This window comes from Pseudophryne corroboree, chromosome 7 (genome assembly GCF_028390025.1).
Source record: "Pseudophryne corroboree isolate aPseCor3 chromosome 7, aPseCor3.hap2, whole genome shotgun sequence".
Taxonomy (NCBI): Eukaryota; Metazoa; Chordata; class Amphibia; order Anura; family Myobatrachidae; genus Pseudophryne; species Pseudophryne corroboree.
Genome location: NC_086450.1, coordinates 479,464,391 through 479,483,390, shown reverse-complemented (window position 1 = coordinate 479,483,390; position 19,000 = coordinate 479,464,391). Strand labels below are relative to the sequence as shown.

Here is a 19,000-nt window from a genome sequence, read left to right as displayed (position 1 = left end):
ACCCGGACCAGGTAAGGTTCATCTTGATCAGGCAGGCCGAAGATAGCACTCAATTGTTTTTTACATTATTGATAAAGATGTGCACCGCCCCCAGGTATTGTTTTTGGTTCTATTATGTTGTCTGGTTTTGGTTTTTCCAAAACTGCCCTCAAGTGTTTGGATTTTGGATGTTTATTTCCCCTAAAAATTGATAAAAACAGCTAAAATAACATAATTTTGTTTTTTGTGTTCCTACAGTATTATTAACCTCAATAACATTATTTTCCAGTCAGTTTTGACCAACTCACAGCTCAAATTATTGTTTTCATCCAGTTTAGGCCAAAAGGTTGCACTGACCTAGTTGGCTGACTATGCTAAGTGAGAAAAGTTACCAGATGTCACTCTACGTCAATACCGAATACCAGCCATCAAACTGGGTGGAGTCACATGAAACCAATACGTGTATTTAATTTTTTATTTTATATATTTTTTATGCATAAAATTTTAAAAACAGCAACAAAAAAACACAAACATAAAAGACCATATATGCATCAACAGTGTTATATACGATTTCAATTTATAAAACAAATGATCTCAATATTAAAAATTGCATAGACTAATAAAACTGAGGTGGATCGGTTTAACTGTTCTCTGTGCACAATGAGAACAAAAATGGAAAAAACTATTGAAAAATTACTGTAGCCACGTATAGATAAACTAGAGATGAGCGGGTTCGGATTTAATGCAAGAATTAACGCGAGTTCGGTTTTATCTGCATTTTTCTTATTCGCTATCCAAAACACATGACATCCGTGAGCCAATAAGATGCCATTTTGAGATCTGAGTAAAACCAAACCTGCTCATCTCTAGATCAAACACAAGATGTGTGCAGTACAGTTGTTAATTTATGTAGTGCTGTTCCTTGAGTCCAGACCCTCGACTTATATCAAATAAGTCCTAGGTAGGATCTCACTGCAGGCAAGTGTGATACAGTGTCTCAATCCCGGCCGTATACAGCAATACAGTGTTTTATATCTGTGCGCTATGGAATCATCAGCGCCTGTAATAGAGCTCACTGTGAGATGGGTTTGCAGATGGGGTCCCCTGGCTGGAGACCTTATGCCAAATAGGAAGGAGCCAACTAGGAGGCAACATGACGTCTCTGTTCTCCAAGATGGGGTGCTGCTGCTACTTCCAAACAAGCCAGTGCGCTGTTTGCGGAGTCTGACTACAAGCATGTTAACAAAGCCGGGTGTTCACAGCAGGTCTCTGGTATGTCCTGCCATGCTAAGTGGAAAAGGGTTGGGTTAGGGATGCCGCACAGGACAATAGGATGGTGTATAAATAAGAATTTTAGAAATATGTAGTCTCTGAGGTAACTGACTTGTATTTGAGACAAATATTCTTGTAATTTATCACTATATACCCTTTGCTTTCTGCTCATTGGGTAACATGCCAAGTGATTGTCAGTGGTGACTGAAGGGTTAAGGGCAAAGGTTGATGTATGAAACAGACGTACGTTTCACTTGTGTTAGTTCATGGGCGGCATGCACCCATGAACAAATACTAAGTGAAACGTACATTGGGAGGAGTGACCCGGGTCACGTGAGGCGCGCACACATGATCTGCGGAGCTGGCAGCACATGGAGCACCGGACCATTCCCCAGCATGCCCGGCATCTTATCTAGAAGACTGCTTACTGTATGGTAACACTGGCAATTCTGCATCAAGGACCCGTTGTTGATTATAACATACATGAATCTGTACCCGCATTTGTGCAATTTGTTATCAGCAAGTTAATGCAGTGAGGCAGACTCAGGAATTTTCTATATACTAGGGCTCCACTAATTATGGTAAACCATGACAATATATAAATATCTATCAACAGCATTTATACCGTATACCAGGATAGAGAGCAGGTTATGATGTAAAATACCATGGAGTGTCTTATTATATATTGCCAGCCACCTGATACACCAAACACTGGTATTTCAGCTGTTTATTATCTGATACATACTATCAGCCCTTTGATACATTTATTAATGGTAACAATTGTTACAGATATCTGTTACGCTGCTACAGGTCTGATTAGAGGATAAAGATTAGAACATTGAACATACCTCCATTTTTTATTCTTTGACTTTTGCACGAATCTTAAGTACGCGCATATATATGCAGTGAGCCATGACGAGCACATCGCACAGTGTCAGGGTGTGGAAGGTAATTCCCTGCACTGCAATACTTTGCACCAGGGAGGACATCCTCACCACCACAGTGCTTGATAGCTCATTCTTTCTTCCTTCCAGCTGAAGGACGGCATCACACCCTCTCTCATTCCCCATCCTATACCAATTTATTGGCACGACGGGAGAACAGCAGAAGGGTGAGAATGCCACGATCTCAGCCTCTATCATAACCATCATAATCTTTAATAGTACGTTGGTCATTCAAACATTCTGAGGCATCTGTGCCTCCTAGTACAGATAAGACCTATGGTGTAACAAACAATCAGAGGTGTTTGTGTATGGCTTTACTAAGTGATCAGATTATTTAAAACATCTGTATACCCTAATATCTGGGATACTTGTGGGCCAATGACGATCACTTACACATATTTGTCAAAGTTCTTCATTTCGTCTTGTTAAGGTATACTTTAAACCCTTAGATATATTTCTCTACAGACATATTTTCCCTGTAACAGTGGTTTTGTTTGCCGTTGATGGTCCGGTGGAACCTACAACCATACCACGCTATATATGCCCAGCCTCGTCCGATCTTGGAAGCAATTTAGTGTTGGGCCTGGCCAGTACCTGGTTGGATGACCACCAGGGAATACCTGGTGTTGTAGGTTAAGACTTGCACTATCACCAGCATTAAGGAACCCCGTGCATGGTCTCTGTCTTGTATAATTTACGCACTTGTGCAAAGGAAATATTATAATCTCTATAAGATTTTCATGAAAAGGGTGGTCAAATAAGGTGGACAACTATTAAATTGTCCCAAACATATTGGGCTCATTGTGTGCTTTTTTATATTTTTATATCCAAAGATAATTATTAAAAGTTATGTTTTATTGAGAATTTAACATAGCCCTGTCTCGGAGATAGAGTGCTCCCACCCAAGGGTACTTTTCTTCTTTTTCTATTTCATACATTGGCCATGCCAAGTGACAGCAGTGGGTGGCACAAACATGTAGTAGATCAAGTTGAAACATGGCACATCTAGGAAACAGAGTGGCACTGCAGTGGCAGACAGGATGGCAGTTTAATAAACTCAACAACCCCATAGAAAGTAACCAAAAATGTTTTCATTAATAAAGAACTTGAGAAAGAGGGGGTCGGGATGTACTTTTTTTGTTTTCGGGGGTTTTATCACATTTTTCGTATGTACTATCACCCGACCGCTGCGTTTTAGCCGATGAGGGTATCGGGAAAAAGAAAGGGGGGAGAGGGGGAGGTATGGAGAGAGAGGGCTGGATGCATGATGCAACACATTTCACATGCAATGTATTCCACTACTGATCAAAGCATAACTGTGTTTATTAGCGCCATCTATTTGAAGATAATAGCAAAGGATGGCACTCCAGGTATGAGATGTCCTTTGCGATAAAAGGACTTCCATCTGCAGAGTAACGCATGCACCATGCGTGGTTTTGGTTCATGCATCCCGCCCTCTCTGTCCCTCTCTCCCCCTCTCTCTCTCTCTCTGGACAGAAATTATCAAGCATCGCATTTTGAATGCAATACATTCCACCGCTTATTACATGCATAAGGTCATTTAGTAACACTGTATGCATTAATGCAATTAAAAACACAAAATACAGTTAAAAGCTGTCATTTGCTTTCTGAGGACGTTCCCCCCGTGCAGAACACACGCTGCTGACCAATCACATTACCTGGACCTGGTGCAGCTGTCAGTGCTCCTAGTTAGATGGATGGATCTTGAGTATTTTGTATAAATAATAAATATGTATGTACAGTATATATAACTTTATAAGGAAGTCTTTTAAATTGAAGGTCAACTTTAGTATATGTCGATTAATATATACTTAATAGGAATTTTGGATATCTTCTATATATGCCAACCAACCGTCTCTTTATATTTGTACTGTTACATTTCACTAATCCAATAGATGTATCATTATTTCTGTGCGTTTAGTATAAGTCGTGCACTATAAGCAAATCCCATTGTAATTCCTCCCCTCCCAACAGTTCAAGTTTCAGTGCTGGAATTAAATGTGCAGTAAACACGCAGGGAACAAGATAGTAAGATTTGCATGTCTGACCCTGCTCCGTGCTCCCTCTGCCCGGCATGTAATCATTACACCACTGGCACTTGTCACATCTGCTGTCATTATATTAGTAAGGGAAACAGGACATGTCGCCCGGCTGTGCAGAATGCAGCTGTCTGTGCAGAGTGTGATAAGCATCATTTTATCTATAATCGGAATACCTGGAATCATCATAAACTCCGCCACCCTCTCTGTGTACATCAGACTCTGGAGAACGAGCAATAGACTCGGAGCCAGTGACCCAATCCTGCTCTCTATGGCTCTCACCAATCTCCTCCTGGTGTGCCAGTTGTTGGTGACTTATTACTTGTATTATTTTCACACTCAATTTAACACAGGAATATTATTTTTGTTTTGCGTCTTGTACGTCCTGTACAATATGAGTCTGTGGAACACCGCCTGGCTCTCCATCTGCTACTGTGTGAAACTCGTCACCGTTACCCACCGGATCTTCCTCTGGGTGAAAATGTGGTTTCCCTCTTCCATCACCAAACTCCTCATAGGATCAGCAATATGGTCTGTTCTGGTGAATTTGCCTTTTATCTGGACAGTACAGATCATGTTTCCACAGAACACAAATATTACTGATGGGTCAGTACGTTCTGCAATGAAGTTGAAAATCCTTTATACTGTGCTAAACCTGCTGCTGAGTTACGTCCTGCCCTTTACCCTGACTGCCATCTGTATTGGGCTCAGTGTGATGTCTCTCCTGCACCATGTCTGGAGGATCAGGCAGAACGTGTCCCAGGACAGCTCATCCCCTCAGCTCCAGGCTCTTGTTCGGGCGGCTGTGACAATGACGCTGCGTGTGGTGCTGGACCTGACCTTCCTTATTATCCTTATTTATACATTTGCTGTGTCTCTCAATGTCAGTCCTGTCATAGAAACATTATTCTGGGTGTATCTCATCTCATATCCATCTGTACAAGCTTTCATACTAATCTTTGGAAACCCCAAATTGAAGCGAAGTCTCATGGTCATTAGGAACAGGCAGGATGTGTAGTTGGGTATCAGGCAGTAATTATATCTTACACATAATCTCAGCAGGTACAAGATAGATACATTTTAGGATTTTATTCTTATATTTCCCCTATTATGTAGTAGATGTGATTTTGTTTTATTTAAGAATAAGGAAATCCTCATAGAGATGTACATTATACACTAAAGTACCATCGTGGTCCAGTGTGAGTTTCAATATTGTCTCTTACTTGCTGACTTCTGACAACCCCCAGGCTTCTAAGGTAAAGCTTGGAGGAATTCTATAACCCAAAGTATTGTGCCCCTAGCACGCCCCCTGTCAGCAAGGGGATAATAACTTTACTGACCCTGACATACTTCTCGCTTCACTAAGGGACAGATACACTGAGCAGCAAAGGCCCAAATAATAATGTATGGTCCTATACTGCCTGGGGGGAGGTGGGGGGGGGGGGGGATAGCCATAGGCAGGAGTAAGTGGCTATATATATGGAAGTGATGGGTATTATGGGAAGGAACGCTGAGATACTCACAATACACAGCCCAATGTATTGTGTCAGTCACACCTATTACTGACAGGTGCATCAGATCCAGCATACAGCCAGACACTCCCCATACACATACATTAGCAGTAGATGGGTAATAAGAGCTCACTGACTGTAAACGTGGCACGGTCACAGGATGCCGCCTGTCCACCAGGTCAGATTGTCAGATCCCTGCCCTGCTAGAGCCGCCCCGGTCACCTGTAAGTGCTGCTACTGTGAGGTGGAAACATCTAGGAGTAACAGCAACCCACCCCGCCATGCAGCAGCTGCACAATGTAACAACACGGGTCCACCAAGTGCTGAGACATCACCTGTCCCTGGCTGCAGTTCTCACCACCAACTCCCATCTGTATCTGGGTGTAACATCAAGCTCTGCTGGTCAGGAGCTTCATGGTTCCGGTTCCCATGGCCAAGAGAAACATACAATCCTCAGATCATCATGCACAGACATTGTGTGGTGTACAAGACAATGATACTGGACAATGTGGTGGTGGAAATGTCTTCTCTGAAGGGACAAGTCACAGGTCTGCATCTGGCAGTCTGACAGACAAAGCTTGGTATGGAGAATGCCAGGAGAACACGTACTGCCCAAATGTGTTCTGCCAACTCTACAGTTTAGTAGAGAAGAAATTATTCTCTGGGTCTGTTTCCCATGGTGGGGTCTGAAGGAAAGGGAATGACACTACAGGATTGTGTGTCCCACCTGTGTGGCAGCAGGTTGGGAAGTCCCTATGCTGTGTCATTATGACGGTGCCCCCTGTGCACATAGTGAGGTCCATCATACAATGGCTTGCTGCCTGGTACCGCTAGTCCTGAGTGTGATCAGCAGTAAGTGGTTCCAGTAGGAAGCCCCCAGTGTGGCAATCACCAGTCCTGCATTGCTTCTAGAGGATGCAGACTCAGCAGTCCATAGAGCCGCATCAGTGCTGCCGCACAGCGGGGAAATTAATTGTCAGGCACATACTGGCGGTGGCCATCTGATGTCATTGTGAGTGCGCGGTCATCAAGATCAGACCCCCGGTGTATGATCAGTTAGTGTTACTGTAGGTAAAACACACTTAATAAAAATGAAACCCATATAATTGTCAGTTGTGGTGTTATAAATGCATTGATGTAATCATAGAGTTCTACGATAATTATAACCAATGGGCTGTACGTTGCTATGAGGTACTCAGTGATGCTATATGGAAAGTATATGACAACAGCTGTTACAATAGGGTAATGAATTTGTGTAATGATTTAGAGGTGATTTTAGTTCCTTCATGTAACGTGTGATTTGTCAGTGACATTTAGGATATAAATCTCTTCTTTCTCATCTTCCTGTTTCCTTCCTGTGTGTCACATGTGATATTCCTTACTCCTAACATTAATTAATAACCAATGTGAAATGTGATAATTAAAACTTTATTACACCAAATTACTGATGACCCCTTTTCATATAGATTGTTATTATAAATGAATGAATGTGCAACACTGAAATATCAGGGATCCAAATGGAAATGTAATGTACTGTAGCGGATTGGCGTGTCAGGACACCGGACCAGATTCAGTTTGTCCGGTCCGGTCATCCCATCGGTGGCTGCAGGTCACCCCCATGCCGGACAGCTGCCGCGATTGGCTGGGCCGGCAGGTAGGAAGTGGATGAGAACACTGTCACGGCGGAGTGGCCATATTTCACCCTACTTGCCGACCCGGCCTGACACATGCGTCTGCTGCCGGATGCTGAACTTCCAGGATTTATGTTCCACCACTGTGGAGCGCAAACTGGAAAACGTGATCTTACAGGCTAGTGGATGCTTCCGGTAATCCACAGCCTGTGAGAGGCTGATGTGGGTGTGACGGTACTGTGGCAGCCGGAGACAAGGAAACCCAGGCACCCACCAGCAGGCAGCCGCACACAGCAGGCCTCGCCACTCCCGGTAAAAATGGGGGCGACACCCCCCTGTTTTCCACAATACCATCTGCCCCCGCCCCTCCTCCAGTCAATAAGGCAGAGGCGTTCGCATCTCTGCAATGTGATCACCGGACCCGACCATCACCAAAATGCTGAATCAGGGCCAGCGTCTGCCTGCTTCTGCGTGTTTAATAAGTAATAAAAGAAAAATCTTCCATGACTATTTCAGTAACACTGAGCTTTTTCTTCTTCTACATCATGCTGTATAATTAATCAATCAATGAAATATACAAATAGTGTCACTAGAAAATAATTGCTACACTTGGTGAAGCCGTCACTACCAGTGTTATGAATAGAGCGCTTAGCACGCAGGGTCTGCACCTGCTGTAATGGATAATGAAGGTGGATACAGGGAATGCTGATCAACCCAATACAGAGAAAGTCACTATCTATTGTATGTACTATTTACTACAAAATGACCACACATGTAACACACAGCACAAACATGCACAATATAAACGCTGGACACACAGTACGGTTATAGTGCCCCAATAGATAAGAAATGGATCCCCCTTTATATTGCTTACATGTGTGTATTGTATATTAAGGCCGCCATTAGATCTTTTGGAAGACTAGGGTGAAGTATAGGTGACCCTGTCTTCTTGTCTGGCAGGGAGTTTGGTGCCACTAAGAAGTGCGGTGTCACCGCTGCCCAGCCTGACCCGGGAAAAATCCCCCCAAGGGATTGGGAACCCAGGTCACAGGGCAGAAACAGAGGTGGGTGGGCTGTTACTAGCAACTGGGAAAAGGGATGGACATTGTTGAGCTGCCATCGATGGCACCTGAACCATCTATGGCGAACCATCGATGGTTTTCACCACTCAATGGACATCACTGAAAGGTGCTGGCCGGGCCGCGGCCAAATAAAAAAATGGGGCAAGCTCTGTGGGTGTTTGGGGGTGGGGCCATACTCTATAGTCCATCACCATGCAAAAAAAATAAATACAAAAAATATTAATTTAGGCTGTGCCATCGATGGAGAGAAACCATCTGGTTCTCTCCCATCGATGGCAAAAGCATTCAACATCGGCCATAAACCATCGATGATTTTGAATCATCGATGGTTGATGCCCATCCGTAGCTGGGAAACAGTCACAATGAGGGCAGTGGTGTAACTATAAAATTGGTGTCCCGCTCAAAAAGTTTCAGATGTCCCCCCCCCTACATGGTACCTGCTCGTTGTCAGGGGATCTCCCCCACACCAGCTGCCACGGATATGCGGTCCTGTCACACCTGCCCACTTGGCTCTAGCGTAAACCTATTAAAAATGTCCCTCCCAAAATTGGCGCCACCTCCTCCAGCACCCTTAATAACTGTGTAATCTGCAGGTCCAGGCAGCGGCGTAGCATAGGGATGGCAATCGGAGGGTTAATCATCAATGGTCGCCACGGTGAGGGAGCCCAGGAGAGGAGGAGATCCTGGAGACCCCCAGGACCCATAGAGGAGGAGGCGCTACCGGGTTGCTGTGCGGAGAGGAAGCCTTTCTGGAGCTCCCTGGAGACACTGACCAGCTGAGGGAGGGCTCCGGGAGATGGGACCCTGAGGAGCCGCTGCTGAGGACACCTCTACACAGCCAGTCGTCCCTGCAACTGTCTGTCTGGAGAGTCACCGAAGCAGAGACCGGGAGTGACTCCAGGCGGTGCGGAGGATGTAGCAGGCATGGACATAGCAGAGGAGGACCCCCTGACTGACCCTGCGAGCTGCCATGTACGAGGCAGCAGGTAGTAAGGAAGCAGGCATTACAAAGGACACCCTGGCATCACAACACGATGTGAGGACCCCCCCAAGATGGAGTACAGGTCTCCAGCGGCTACGTGCTAAGGCCCCCAGGGGACCCCGGAAAGAGGAGCGCAGCAGGAGCGGTGACTGCAGCCAGACACCGGGAGTGCCAGCCAGCGGCATACCTAGACTTTACTTGTGGAGGGGGGGGGGGTTAAGAATCCTGACTCCTCCCACTTAGTTCTGCCCCTCCAAGTTTCAACAAAACCAAAAATATCATTGAAAAATATATATATTTTTTTATAAACATCATTACCAGATGTGCAGCACTGGTGCAATCCCTGTGGGCACCTTAGGAGGTTGTTATTGTGGCATCATAGCCAAGGACCGCACTCACAAAGTGTAGCATGGACATGGCAGAGCAGCTACTGGCTGCTTCTCCTTCATGACGGTGTCTGATGCTCCGATCAGAGGCAAAAAAAAGACACTGGATGAATCAGAATTACCATTACCAAGAAGTAGCCCCCCTTACAGTAATGATCACAGTAGTAGTGCCACTTAAAATATATTAATGCTCACAGTAGTAGTGCCACTTAAAATATATTAATGCTCACAGTAGTATTGCAGCTTATATATCCTAATGTCCTGAGTAGTAGTGCCGCTTATACACATATTGCCCATAGTAGTAGTGCCATAGAAGTGGTGCCGCTTATATACATAAAGCCTATAGTAGTAGCGCCGCTTATACACATATTGCCCATAGTAGTAGTGCCATAGAAGTGGTGTCGCTTATATACATAAAGCCTATAGTAGTAGCGCCGCTTATACACATATTGCCCATAGTAGTAGTGCCATAGAAGTGGTGCCACTTATATACATAGAGCCTGTAGTAGTAGCGCCGCTTATACACATATTGCCCATAGTCGTAGTGCCATAGAAGTGGTGTCGCTTATATACATAAAGCCTATAGTAGTAGCGCCGCTTATACACATATTGCCCATAGTAGTAGTGCCATAGAAGTGGTGCCGCTTATATACATAAAGCCTATAGTAGTAGCGCCGCTTATACACATATTGCCCATAGTAGTAGTGCCATAGAAGTGGTGTCGCTTATATACATAAAGCCTATAGTAGTAGCGCCGCTTATACACATATTGCCCATAGTAGTAGTGCCATAGAAGTGGTGCCACTTATATACATAGAGCCTGTAGTAGTAGCGCCGCTTATACACATATTGCCCATAGTCGTAGTGCCATAGAAGTGGTGTCGCTTATATACATAAAGCCTATAGTAGTAGCGCCGCTTATACACATATTGCCCATAGTAGTAGTGCCATAGAAGTGGTGCCGCTTATATACATAAAGCCTATAGTAGTAGCGCCGCTTATACACATATTGCCCATAGTCGTAGTGCCATAGAAGTGGTGCCGCTTATATACATAAAGCCTATAGTAGTAGTGCCGCTTACATGCATATTGCCCATAGTAGTAGTGCCATAGAAGTGGTGTCGCTTATATACATAAAGCCTATAGTAGTAGCGCCGCTTATGCACATATTGCCCATAGTAGTAGTGCCATAGCAGTGGTGCCGCTTATATACATAAAGCCTATAGTAGTAGCGCCGCTTATACACATATTGCCCATAGTCGAAGTGCCATAGAAGTGGTGCCGCTTATATACATAAAGCCTATAGTAGTAGTGCCGCTTATATACATATTGCCCATAGTAGTAGTGCCATAGAAGTGGTGTCGCTTATATACATAAAGCCTGTAGTAGTAGCGCCGCTTATATACATAATGGCCATAGTAATAGTGCCGCTTATATACATAATGCCCATAGTAGTAGTGCCATAGTAGCAGGTCCGCTTATATACATAATGCCCATAGTAGTAGTGCCGCTTATATAAATAATGCCCATAGTAGTAGCGCCATAGCAGTAGCACCGCTTATATACATAATGCCCGTAAGAGTAATGGTGCGTATATATTATGTCCATACTGTAGCAATGCAGCTTATACATTATGCCCATACTGTAGTAATGCCACTTCTACATTATGTCCATACTGTAGTAATGACACTTTTACATTTTGTCACATAAATACAGCACTGCACTCACTCACATGATGCATCCACTTCTGCTCTCGCCACCCTCTGAAAGCTCCTCGTCAGTTTTCCAGGACAGCAGCTGCAGCAGGCTAGCGGTATAGGAGAGAGCACCTTTCATGCCCTGCCCCACCTGCGTTGCATCACTTCGGGCCTGCCAATAAGGACAGCAAAGAAGAGGAGGAGCCGGACAGAGGAGGGGGGGATGGGTGCGGAGAGGAGACACTGTTGTCAGCAGCGGCACTGGGCAGTCTCTCTCAGTCAGTGCTGCTGCTGCTCAGCTGGCGGTGGGCGGGTTCTCAAATGTGCGAGTGCTGGTGTACGGGTGGCGATCGCCATTTCTGCCCCCTTGTTATATCTGCCACTGGTGCCAGCCAGGAGCTGGGACGATCGCTGCAGGAGCGGCCCGGTGCGGTGCATGGCATCCCGCGCTGCTCAGGTGATCATAGGGGTAGAAGAGCCACAGCGAGCGGTGAGACCAGGGTAGATGCTGGAATCAAGTAGGAGAAAGGACCTCTGATGTCAGGGAGTGGAGCCACAACACTAACGGAAGGAACTAGGCCAGCGGGATAGTTCTTTTACTATCCACACCACCAACTACTCCCTTTAGTAACCCAGAGCGTGGAGAGCGAATCGAGCCTGCGAAAGTACATTTGGGTATGCTATTTGTGCATGGCTCCTCCCCTGGTGATGTGGCTCCTCCCCCTGGTGACGTCAGATATCCTTTCCCCAACTTGGTATTAGACATAACCGTGTGTCCTATCGCTGCATTATTCTGCTGTCCCAGCTACGATGATCCCCACAGGTACCACCCTAGTGTTATATAGAGGGCAGGCTTCCCTATCCCCACAGGTACCCCCCTAGTGTTATATATGGGGCAGGCTCCCCTTTCCCCACAGGTACCCCCCGAGTGTTATATATGGGGCAGGCTCCCCTATCCACACAGGTACCCCCCTAGTGTTATATATAGGGCAGGCTCCCTTATCCCTACAGGTACTCCCCTAGTGTTATATACAGATGTGTCCATAATTACCTTTCTGAACAAAGTGTCATGGCCTGCCATTCATGGCACTAGATAATCTTTCCTGCCAAGACATACATGACAGGCCATGTTTAAATCATCTGAAATATAGTGCAGTACCACTTTTCAGACAGCAGGTGGCATTTTCAGAAACTGAGTAAGCAGAAAGATGGAGAAAAAGATTCTAGAGGGGGTAATTCAGTTCCGCTTGACTTGACAATTTTCTCACCAGCAGTTCTTTGAACCTCTGCAGACTTGTGTCTGCCGGAAAGAGAGATCCAACGTAGGTTTTAAATCTAGGATCAAGCACGGTGGCCAAAATGTAGTGCTCTGATTTCAACAGATTGACCACCCGTGAATCCTGGTTAAGCGAATGAAGGGCTCCATCCACAAGTCCCACATGCCTAGCGGAATCGCTCTGTTTTAGCTCCTCCTTCAATGCCTCCAGCTTCTTCTGCAAAAGCCTGATGAGGGGAATGACCTGACTCAGGCTGGCAGTGTCTGAACTGACTTCACGTGTGGCAAGTTCAAAAGGTTGCAGAACCTTGCACAACGTTGAAATCATTCTCCACTGCGCTTGAGACAGGTGCATTCCACCTCCTTTGCCTATATCGTGGCCAGATGTATAGGCTTGAATGGCCTTTTGCTGCTCCTCCATCCTCTGAAGCATATAGAGGGTTCAATTCCACTTCGTTACCACCTCTTGCTTCAGATGATGGCAGGGCAGGTTCAGGTGTTTTTGGTGGTGCTCCAGTCTTCTGTACGCGGTGCCTGTACGCCGAAAGTCGCCCGCAATTCTTCTGGCCACCGACAGCATCTCTTGCACGCCCCTGTCGTTTTTTAAATAATTCTGCACCACCAAATTCAATATATGTGCAAAACATGGGACGTGCTGGAATTTGCCCAGATGTAATGCACGCACAATATTGCTGGCGTTGTCGGATGCCACAAATCCCCAGGAGAGTCCAATTGGGGTAAGCCATTCTGCGATGATCTTCCTCAGTTGCTGTAAGAGGTTTTCAGCTGTGCGCGTATTCTGGAAAGCGGTGATACAAAGCGTAGCCTGCCTAGGAACGAGTTGGCGTTTGCGAGATGCTGCTACTGGTGCCGCCGCTGCTGTTCTTGCAGCGGGAGGCAATACATCTACCCAGTGGGCTGTCACAGTCATGTAGTCCTGAGTCTGCCCTGCTCCACTTGTCCACATGTCCGTGGTTAAGTGGACATTGGGTACAACTGCATTTTTTAGGACACAGGTCAGTCTTTTTCTGACGTCCGTGTACATTCTCGGTATCGCCTGCCTAGAGAAGTGGAACCTAGATGGTATTTGGTAACGGGGGCACACTACCTCAAGCAATTGTCTAGTTCCCTGTGAACTAACGGCGGATACTGGACGCACATCTAATACCAACATAGTTGTCAAGGCCTCAGTTATCCGCTTTGCAACAGGATGACTGCTGTGATATTTCATCTTCCTCGCAAAGGACTGTTGGACAGTCAATTGCTTACTGGAAGTAGTACAAGTGGTCTTCCGACTTCCCCTCTGGGATGACGATCGACTCCCAGCAGCAACAACAGCAGCGCCAGCAGCAGTAGGCGTTACACTCAAGGATGCATCGGAGGAATCCCAGGCAGGAGAGGACTCGTCAGACTTACCAGTGACATGGCCTGCAGGACTATTGGCTTTCCAGGGTAAGGAGGAAATTGACACTGAGGGAGTTGGTGGTGTGGTTTGCGCGAGCTTGGTTACAAGAGGAAGGGATTTACTGGTCAGTGGACTGCTTCCGCTGTCGCCCAAAGTTTTTGAACTTGTCACTGACTTATTATGAATGCGCTGCAGGTGACATATATGGGAGGATGTTCCGAGGTGGTTAACGTCCTTACCCCTACTTATTACAGCTTGACAAAGGCAACACACGGCTTGACACCTGTTGTCCGCATTTCTGTTGAAATACTTCCACACTGAAGAGCTGATTTTTTTGGTATTTTCACCAGGCATGTCAATGGCCATATTCCTCCCACGGACAACAGGTGTCTCCCCGGGTGCCTGACTTAAACAAACCACCTCACCATCAGAATCCTCCTTGTCAATTTCCTCCCCAGCGCCAGCAACACCCATATCCTCATCCTGGTGTACTTCAACACTGACATCTTCAATTTCACTATCAGGAACTGGACTGCGGGTGCTCCTTTCAACACTTGCAGGGGGCGTGCAAATGGTGGAAGGTGCAAGCTCTTCCCGTCCAGTGTTGGGAAGGTCAAGCATCGCAACCGACACAATTGGACTCTCCTTTGGGATTTGGGATTTCGAAGAACGCACAGTTCTTTGCTGTGCTTTTGCCGCAAGTCTTTTCTTTTTTCTAGCGAGAGGATGAGTGCTTCCATCCTCATGTGAAGCTGAACCACTAGCCATGAACATAGGCCAGGGCCTCAGCCGTTCCTTGCCACTCCGTGTCGTAAATGGCATATTGGCAAGTTTACGCTTCTCCTCAGACGCTTTTCAATTTGATTTTTGGGTCATTTTTTTACTGATCTTTTGTGTTTTGGATTTTACATGCTCTGTACTATGACATTGGGCATCGGCCTTGGCAGACGACGTTGATGGCATTTCATCGTCTCGGCCATGACTAGTGGCAGCAGCTTCAGCACGAGGTGGAAGTGGATCTTGATCTTTCCCTATTTTTTTTAACCTCCACATTTTTGTTCTCCATATTTTGCGCACAACTAAAAGCCACCACAGGTATACAATGTAGATGGATGGATAGTATAGTATTATATTACTTATGGATGACGAGTGACGACACAGAGGTAGGTACAGCCGTGGCCTACCGTACTGCTGCTTATATATATAATATACTGTGTAACGGACCTGGTGGACACTGTCAGCAGACTGCTAAACTAGTATGAAGAAAAAAAAAACACCACAGGTATGCAATGTAGATGGATGGATAGTATAGTATTATATTACTTATGGACGACGAGTGCACTGATGACACAGAGGTAGGTACAGCCGTGGCCTACCGTACTGCTGCTTATATATATAATATACTGTATAACGGACCTGGTGGACACTGTCAGCAGACTGCTAAACTAGTATGAAGAAAAAAAAAACACCACAGGTATACAATGTAGATGGATGGATAGTATAGTATTATATTACTTACTAGGTGCTTCATCGCGCCCTACGGGCGCTCTTCACACCGTGGCAAGGGGCTACGCCCCCTTAACCCTTGCATGCCTTTCTGGGGTTCAATATTTGTATTATATAAAGTATTACCTGCATTCCTTTGTTAGTGGTTAAATATTGCACAATGAAAGGGCGTGCGATGGTGAAGGAGGCGCAGCCCCTTGCGACGGCGTGAACAGCACCTGCAGGGCATGATGTACAGAATGTAGCGGGTGCGGGGGGGACTGCGGATGGTGTCTGTAGATGCTGCAGGTGGAGGGGGGGCAAAAGTGGGGGTGGGGCCCGGATGGGGAAGAGTCGGGCCTGCCAATAAGGACAGCAAAGAAGAGGAGGAGCCGGACAGAGGAGGGGTGATTGGTGCGGAGAGGAGACACTGTTGTCAGCAGCGGCACTGGGCAGTCTCTCTCAGTCAGTGCTGCTGCTGCTCAGCTGGCGGTGGGCGGGTTCTCAAATGTGCGAGTGCTGGTGTACGGGTGGTGATCGCCATTTCTGCCCCCTTGTTATATCTGCCACTGGTGCCAGCCAGGAGCTGGGACGATCGCTGCAGGAGCGGCCCGGTGCGGTGCATGGCATCCCGCGCTGCTCAGGTGATCATAGGGGTAGAAGAGCCACAGCGAGCGGTGAGACCAGGGTAGATGCTGGAATCAAGTAGGAGAAAGGACCTCTGATGTCAGGGAGTGGAGCCACAACACTAACGGAAGGAACTAGGCCAGCGGGATAGTTCTTTTACTATCCACACCACCAACTACTCCCTTTAGTAACCCAGAGCGTGGTGAGCGAATCGAGCCTGCGAAAGTACATTCGGGTATGCTATTTGTGCATGGCTCCTCCCCTGGTGATGTGGCTCCTCCCCCTGGTGACGTCAGATATCCTTTCCCCAACTTGGTATTAGACCTAGCCGTGAGTCCTATCGCTGCATTATTCTGCTGTCCCAGCTACGATGATCCCCACAGGTACCACCCTAGTGTTATATAGAGGGCAGGCTTCCCTATCCCCACAGGTACCCCCCTATTGTTATATATGGGGCAGGCTCCCCTTTCCCCACAGGTACCCCCCAAGTGTTATATATGGGGCAGGCTCCTCTATCCACACAGGTACCCCCCTAGTGTTATATATAGGGCAGGCTCCCTTATCCCCACAGGTACTCCCCTAGTGTTATATACAGATGTGTCCATGATTACCTTTCTGAACAAAGTGTCATGGCCTGCCATTCATGGCACTAGATAATCTTTCCTGCCAAGACATACATGACAGGCCATGTGTAAATCATCTGAAATATAGTGCAGTACCACTTTTCAGACAGCAGGTGGCATTTTCAGAAACTGAGTAAGCAGAAAGATGGAGAAAAAGATTCTAGAGGGGGTAATTCAGTTCCGCTTGACTTGACAATTTTCTCACCAGCAGTTCTTTGAACCTCTGCAGACTTGTGTCTGCCGGAAAGAGAGATCCAACGTAGGTTTTAAATCTAGGATCAAGCACGGTGGCCAAAATGTAGTGCTCTGATTTCAACAGATTGACCACCCGTGAATCCTGGTTAAGCGAATGAAGGGCTCCATCCACAAGTCCCACATGCCTAGCGGAATCGCTCTGTTTTAGCTCCTCCTTCAATGCCTCCAGCTTCTTCTGCAAAAGCCTGATGAGGGGAATGACCTGACTCAGGCTGGCAGTGTCTGAACTGACTTCACGTGTGGCAAGTTCAAAAGGTTGCAGAACCTTGCACAACGTTGAAATCATTCTCCACTGCGCTTGAGACAGGTGCATTCCACCTCCTTTGCCTATATCGTGGCCAGATGTATAGGCTTGAATGGCCTTTTGCTGCTCCTCCATCCTCTGAAGCATATAGAGGGTTGAATTCCACTTCGTTACCACCTCTTGCTTCAGATGATGGCAGGGCAGGTTCAGGTGTTTTTGGTGGTGCTCCAGTCTTCTGTACGCGGTGCCTGTACGCCAAAAGTCGCCCGCAATTCTTCTGGCCATGACAGCATCTCTTGCACGCCCCTGTCGTTTTTTAAATAATTCTGCACCACCAAATTCAATATATGTGCAAAACATGGGACGTGCTGGAATTTGCCCAGATGTAATGCACGCACAATATTGCTGGCGTTGTCCGATGCCACAAATCCCCAGGAGAGTCCAATTGGGGTAAGCCATTCTGCGATGATCTTCCTCAGTTGCCGCAAGAGGTTTTCAGCTGTGTGCGTATTCTGGAAAGCGGTGATACAAAGCGTAGCCTGCCTAGGAACGAGTTGGCGTTTGCAAGATGCTGCTACTGGTGCCGCCGCTGCTGTTCTTGCAGCGGGAGGCAATACATCTACCCAGTGGGCTATCACAGTCATGTAGTCCTGAGTCTGCCCTGCTCCACTTGTCCACATGTCCGTGGTTAAGTGGACATTGGGTACAACTGCATTTTTTAGGACACAGGTCAGTCTTTTTCTGACGTCCGAGTACATTCTCGGTATCGCCTGCCTAGAGAAGTGGAACCTAGATGGTATTTGGTAACGGGGGCACACTACCTCAAGCAATTGTCTAGTTCCCTGTGAACAAATGGCGGATACTGGACGCACATCTAATACCAACATAGTTGTCAAGGCCTCAGTTATCCGCTTTGCAACAGGATGACTGCTGTGATATTTAATCTTCCTCGCAAAGGACTGTTGGACAGTCAATTGCTTACTGGAAGTAGTACAAGTGGTCTTCCGACTTCCCCTCTGGGATGACGTTCGACTCCCAGCAGCAACAACAGCAGCGCCAGCAGCAGTAGGCGTTACACTCAAGGATGCATCGGAGGAATCCCAGGCAGGAGAGGACTCGTCAGACTTGCCAGTGACATGGCCTGCAGGACTATTGGCTTTCCTGGGTAAGGAGGAAATTGACACTGAGGGAGTTGGTGGTGTGGTTTGCGCGAGCTTGGTTACAAGAGGAAGGGATTTACTGGTCAGTGGACTGCTTCCGCTGTCGCCCAAAGTTTTTGAACTTGTCACTGACTTATTATGAATGCGCTGCAGGTGACATATATGGGAGGATGTTCCGAGGTGGTTAACGTCCTTACCCCTACTTATTACAGCTTGACAAAGGCAACACACGGCTTGACACCTGTTGTCCGCATTTCTGTTGAAATACTTCCACACTGAAGAGCTGATTTTTTTGGTATTTTCACCAGGCATGTCAATGGCCATATTCCTCCCACGGACAACAGGTGTCTCCCCGGGTGCCTGACTTAAACAAACCACCTC

The 19,000-nt window shown here is 46.6% G+C and overlaps 1 protein-coding gene and 1 pseudogene across 1 annotated transcript; both read left to right on the top strand.

Moving 5' to 3' along the window:
- The first annotated feature begins 2,711 nt into the window (after window positions 1-2,711).
- On the top strand, window positions 2,712-2,830 carry LOC134945942 (5S ribosomal RNA; annotated as a pseudogene).
- Window positions 2,831-4,649: 1,819 nt separating this feature from the next.
- On the top strand, window positions 4,650-5,273 carry LOC134944377 (taste receptor type 2 member 40-like). Its single transcript, XM_063932958.1, has one exon. The coding sequence runs from the start codon at window positions 4,650-4,652 to the stop codon at window positions 5,271-5,273; it is 624 nt and encodes a 207-aa protein (XP_063789028.1).
- Window positions 5,274-19,000: the final 13,727 nt, after the last annotated feature.